The sequence below is a fragment of the Hoplias malabaricus genome, chromosome 3 (assembly GCF_029633855.1).
Source record: "Hoplias malabaricus isolate fHopMal1 chromosome 3, fHopMal1.hap1, whole genome shotgun sequence".
In the NCBI taxonomy this organism is placed as follows: Eukaryota; Metazoa; Chordata; class Actinopteri; order Characiformes; family Erythrinidae; genus Hoplias; species Hoplias malabaricus.
The window spans coordinates 2819583-2824674 of NC_089802.1; the positions used below are offsets into that span (position 1 = coordinate 2819583).

Sequence of the window (5092 nt, forward strand, 5' to 3'; positions counted from 1 at the left end):
ATTTGGATTGAAAAAGAAATAAATTAAGGTCATTATTTGGCTTTGACCCATTGTTTGATTCACTTTTTAATCATCTCAAGCCCTAACTAATCTTTGCTGTATTCTGTAGACCTTCTGTCATCAGCTCAATTAAGACTGGTACAGTCTCTACAGCTTTGAGCTCATTCTCATTCTTTTCAGAAATGCAAAGCATTGGGTCTTGGGATGCATCCCCTGTGCTGTTTGAATAGTAATGAATAATATGTAACAACAGCTCAGAAGATAATGGTCTGAAACACACAATTCATGTTTTTACCCTGAAGGAATGTCACAGTCAATGAACAGCAGAACTGGCTCTTTAATTATGGACAAGATCAGACAAAGTGGTGTTTATTCAGTCCTGTGATATCTCTAATAAATGTGCTGCACTAATATTCCTTCCTTCATTCATTGTGTCACACACACACAAACACACAAACAAACAAGAGACTGGAGCATAGAAAATGGACAGTGAACTAACATTGTAATTACACAACTATAAACTAGTCCATCTGTTGCTCTGCATACTCTGTTAGCCCCATTTTCACCCTGTTCTTCAAATGGTCAGGACCAGAGCAGGTGTGATGTGGTGGTGGATCATTCTCAGCGCTGCAGTGACACTGAAGTGACACTGGGTTGCTCCAGGGTAGTTAAGCAGTGAACTGTTGAGGGAGGATAAAGTCCTGTTCCTTTCCTCCTCCTACCCCCAGTTTTACAGCTTTTCCAGATGATTGAACCAACCACACATTTCTCTTGGGGGGGGGGGGGGGTCTCACCAGCCCTTCAGCTGTAAAGGAACGCTATATAGTATTTCTACTTTAAAATTACAGCTTCTAAATGATTGTGATGTTCCACTGAGCTGTAACTGGGAGAATAGTGCCTCTGTGGCGGCTACACCAGGTTTTCGGCTGATTACTGCACTAAGCAACTTTTGAAAATGCTTTAAGGCATAAAAAACTCACGAGAGAGAGAGAGAGAGGGGGGCTATACAAGAGTTAATAATGGACTGAATTTACACAGTAGAGTGAGCTGAAATAGACCTGAGGACACACGTTGGAGCAGTAGGAGTTTTTTGCCCTGTTTTCATTTGTTGCGGAGCTAGTTAGTGATAGTTTTGTTGACGAAAGTGCTATAATCAGTTTGTGAGAGTCACTGAGCAGTAAGCCAGGGTTAGCAGCTGCTAACTTTAGCAGGATTAGCTCAGTTTTTAGTAATATGTGCTTTACTGTGGGTTGCTGAGGTTATACCGGCTAGTGTTCCACCAAAGTTACACTTTATGGTTGTAATAACACAGTCCAGTGTGTATTGTGAGTGATACATGGGTTTTATCATGGAGAGAGAGAGAGAGGGAAAGAGAGAGAGAGAGAGATGGGTTTGTGAGGACAGTACTGTAAATATGAATTACACTCAGCAGCAGGTAGGGGGTGCTGAGGAGACAAAAAAAGCCCATTCTTACACTGTATTCATTTAAAGCAGAACACACATTTTTAATTGTTGTTTCAGGGTAAAAATTATGTGAGAAAAAAAACAAATTTTCAGAAAGTGTATTTAAAATGTCTGTCTGTGTGTGTTTCAGAATTGTGTGTGTGTGTGTGTGTGTAAGAGAGAGCTGAGGGAGGCTGGAGGCTGTATGGAAGTACAGCCCATTTTCAAGCTGGAGACATAGTAGTGAAGAATGAGGACTAAGTTCATCATCTGCTTTGTGTTCCTCGTGTCTGTGTTCATCATTGTCAGGGAGAACAAATTCATCTCCAAGTAAGTCCTATCCATTTATGTTCATGCTGTCTACCAGTGAACATGTGAAGCCAATAAAAAGGTTGTAAAATGTAGTGGATAACACAGCATCCAATGCATTTAAAAGGAACATTATTCTGTAGCAATAAGAATCCTTGGACAAGACTCCCAATGCTGCATTAGACCTGACCACTCGGGCATCAGCTTAATGTCTGTTAATGAGGACATAGTTCCTCAGGTTCTCACAGGCTTTTTCTAAGTGTTTAAATTGAGCAAGAATAAATTAGTCCCTCTCCAGTGAAAATCTGTAGCATCAGTGCTGCTGGAGTTTTTAAAACCTGTGTCCACTCTTTGTCCACTCTGTGAGAAACTCCTCCCTCATTGGTCCACCTTGTAGATGTAAAGTTAGAGACAGTAGCTCATCTGTCGCTGCACAGTGTGTGTCGCTCGTCCTCTAGTCCTTCATCAGTGACACAAGACGCTGTAGGCTGGATGTTTTTGGTCAGTGGGCTATTCTCAGTCCAGCAGTGACACTGAGGACTTTAGAAACTCTAGCAGCACTGCTGTGTCTGATCCACTCACACTCACAGCACTGAGAATGATGCACCACCCAAATCATACCTGCTCTGTGGGGGTCCTGACCATTGAAAAATAGGGTGAAAGGGGATAAGGTAGGCAGAGGATGGACTACTGTATGTAACAGAACTAGGTCTGTGGAGCTGAGATAATAGACAATGAGTGAAGATACAAGTAAGGTGTTCCTAATGGTCATCCCACTGACACTGACCAAGTTCTTATGAGTTTGTCTAGATGTTCAATGTTTAATTAAAGTTCATTTGACTTCCTAAGGCTTATGGATTTCCTCGTTCTTTGTTCGTTGAATATTGAGTATATTTTGCTGTCGTTTGACACTTCTCTGTGTTTTTAAGAGTCTCTGATAGGGTCTTCACGAAGCCTCGGACCCTCCCTGAGGCAGGTGGACACTGGATGAACGTCAGAGAGAATGGCTCCATCATGACCGTCTCATACCCTTCTGAACCTTTACATCGATACTTCAGTCAGAAGCCGGAAAACATGCACAAACCTGGCAAAGGTGAACTGCCTGCTTCTAGATCCAATGGGAGAAAACACATCCTTCTTCTGGCCACCACTCGCACAGGCTCATCTTTTGTGGGAGAGTTGTTTAACCAGCAGGGGGCGAACATGTTCTACCTCTTCGAGCCTCTGTGGCACGTCGAACAAGCGATAAACCTGGCAGGTGTCAGGACAAATTATACAGTTTTATCTACAGCCTATCGGGAAGTCCTCCGGCAACTTCTTCTATGTGATTTTTCACTCTTAGAAAGCTTCATGAAGCCCCAGCCACAAGACCATGTTGCAGCTTTCCTTTTCTGTCGGGAATTCAGTCAATCTCTTTGTGAAAAACCCGTCTGCACACCGTATGTCAAGAAAGTTGTAGAGCACTTCCACTGTCGAAAGCGCCGCTGTGCTCCACTAAACCTTACTCTGACCTCACAGTACTGCCTTCAGACGCAGCACACGGCCATCAAGTCTGTCCGTGTTCAGAAATTAGAGACACTGCGCCCCCTAGTGGAAGATCCTCGCCTGGACATTAGGTTCATCCAGCTAGTCCGGGACCCACGGGCAATGTTAGCTTCCAGGATGGTGGCTTTTCCAAGCAAATACAAGAACTGGAAAATATGGGCAAAGACCAGCACAATTCCTGATGATGACAACAACTATGAAATTAGGAAGCTCAAAGGAAACTGTGACAACATCCGCATGTCGGCAGAAACAGGCCTTGAACGCCCCGCCTGGCTTCACGGACGCTACATGCTAATACGCTATGAGGATGTTGCTCAGTTTCCCATGCGGAAAGCTGCAGAGATTTATCAGTTCACTGGGATCCCCTTCCATTCTCGGGTAAAGGACTGGATCCTAAAGAACACTCATTCATCCAGTAAATTTAACAGAATCTACTCCACCAAGAAAAACTCCTCCCAACAAATGGACAAGTGGAGGATTACTATGTCCTTTGAATTAGCCCAGGTGGTGCAGAAGGTGTGCGGTCCTGCCATGACTCTGTTTGGCTACAAATTCATAGAAAACGAAGCAACGCTGAGGAACCTGTCCACCAGTTTGACTGAAGAAAGGACTTTTCTATAATCAGTTTAGGTTTCATATTTTTTATTCCAAAAAAAAATAGGCTGGCATTTAATTATGCTTTACTTGGCCGCATGGTGGTTTGGTGGTGAGCACGTTCACCTCTCAGCACTGGGTTCAAGTCCCATCTAGGTGGAGTTTCCATGCTCTCCCCATGTCTGTGTGGGTTTCTTCTGGGGTCTCCATGTTTTTTGGATCATGGGAAGCCGGAGGTTAGGTGAACTGGCTTCTCCATTAACTGTCCTGGTGTGTGAGTGAATGAGTGTGTATGTGAATTAAGGTCTCTATGTGTGCGAGTGAATGTGTGTGAGCCCACATATGGACTGGCGCTCTGTCCTGGGTGAAACCCTAGTGCCCGATGCAGTCCTCCAGGTGGACGGTCGTTCCTGGTCGAGAGTATGCTGTGAGCGTTTGGCTGCACTTCTCACCAGTGTGTGTGTGGATTGAGTGATGTTGATTGTAAAGCATCCTTGGGTTTCTAGAAAGGTGCTATATAAGTGTAAAGTAATAATTCACTGGATCAGAGACTTTCCTAATCAACTGCCCAAAGAGGACATAAACATTTCTCAGGTTATTTTAAAAATACAGGTGACCCATTCTAGCAAAATGAAATGTATGAATATGAAAGGATAAGGGACAAAGAACTGCCTCCTACTACATTTACGGCGGAAGGGAAAATCGATAATTAACACCAGCCTTGTCTATTCAAAATATTTAATGTGGATTTGGACAGTAAAGGCTTGTAAATACAGGGAAAATGGTAGCCACTTGTTCAATTTTTTACCTGATGAGTACTTTTCTGTGTAAATATGTTGATATTCTTTTCAGCTATTACAGTCCAAAATTTTTAAATTCATCTCTTGCATGTTTGCAACCTCTGAGAAGGAGGCAGATATAGTGTATTACAGTTACCAAGTCTCAAGTTGAGTCCTGAGTCAATGCAGGAAGATTGAAATCAACTCAGGTCTAGCCTTGAGATTAACTGTTGCTGTTAGAGAGACAAGGCCAAGATCTCAAAAAGGGCTGGGGCTGTATTGGCTCGTGTGCAAAATCACTACACAAAATGGTTAGCTCACATTGGGGGCAGGTTTTCATATACCATGCCATGAACAGGTAACGCTCCACCTAGTCCAATCCTGTTTCCTCAAATATGGGAGAACAGCAGTTCCCCATAATT

The 5092-nt window shown here is 43.3% G+C and overlaps 1 protein-coding gene across 1 annotated transcript; it reads left to right on the forward strand.

Moving 5' to 3' along the window:
• Nucleotides 1–1693: 1693 nt before the first annotated feature.
• On the forward strand, nt 1694–3918 carry LOC136692894 (carbohydrate sulfotransferase 3-like). The gene is made up of 2 exons (XM_066666619.1): nt 1694–1773; nt 2682–3918. Exons 1-2 carry the CDS (start codon nt 1694–1696, stop codon nt 3916–3918), a joined length of 1317 nt encoding a protein of 438 aa, XP_066522716.1.
• Nucleotides 3919–5092: the final 1174 nt, after the last annotated feature.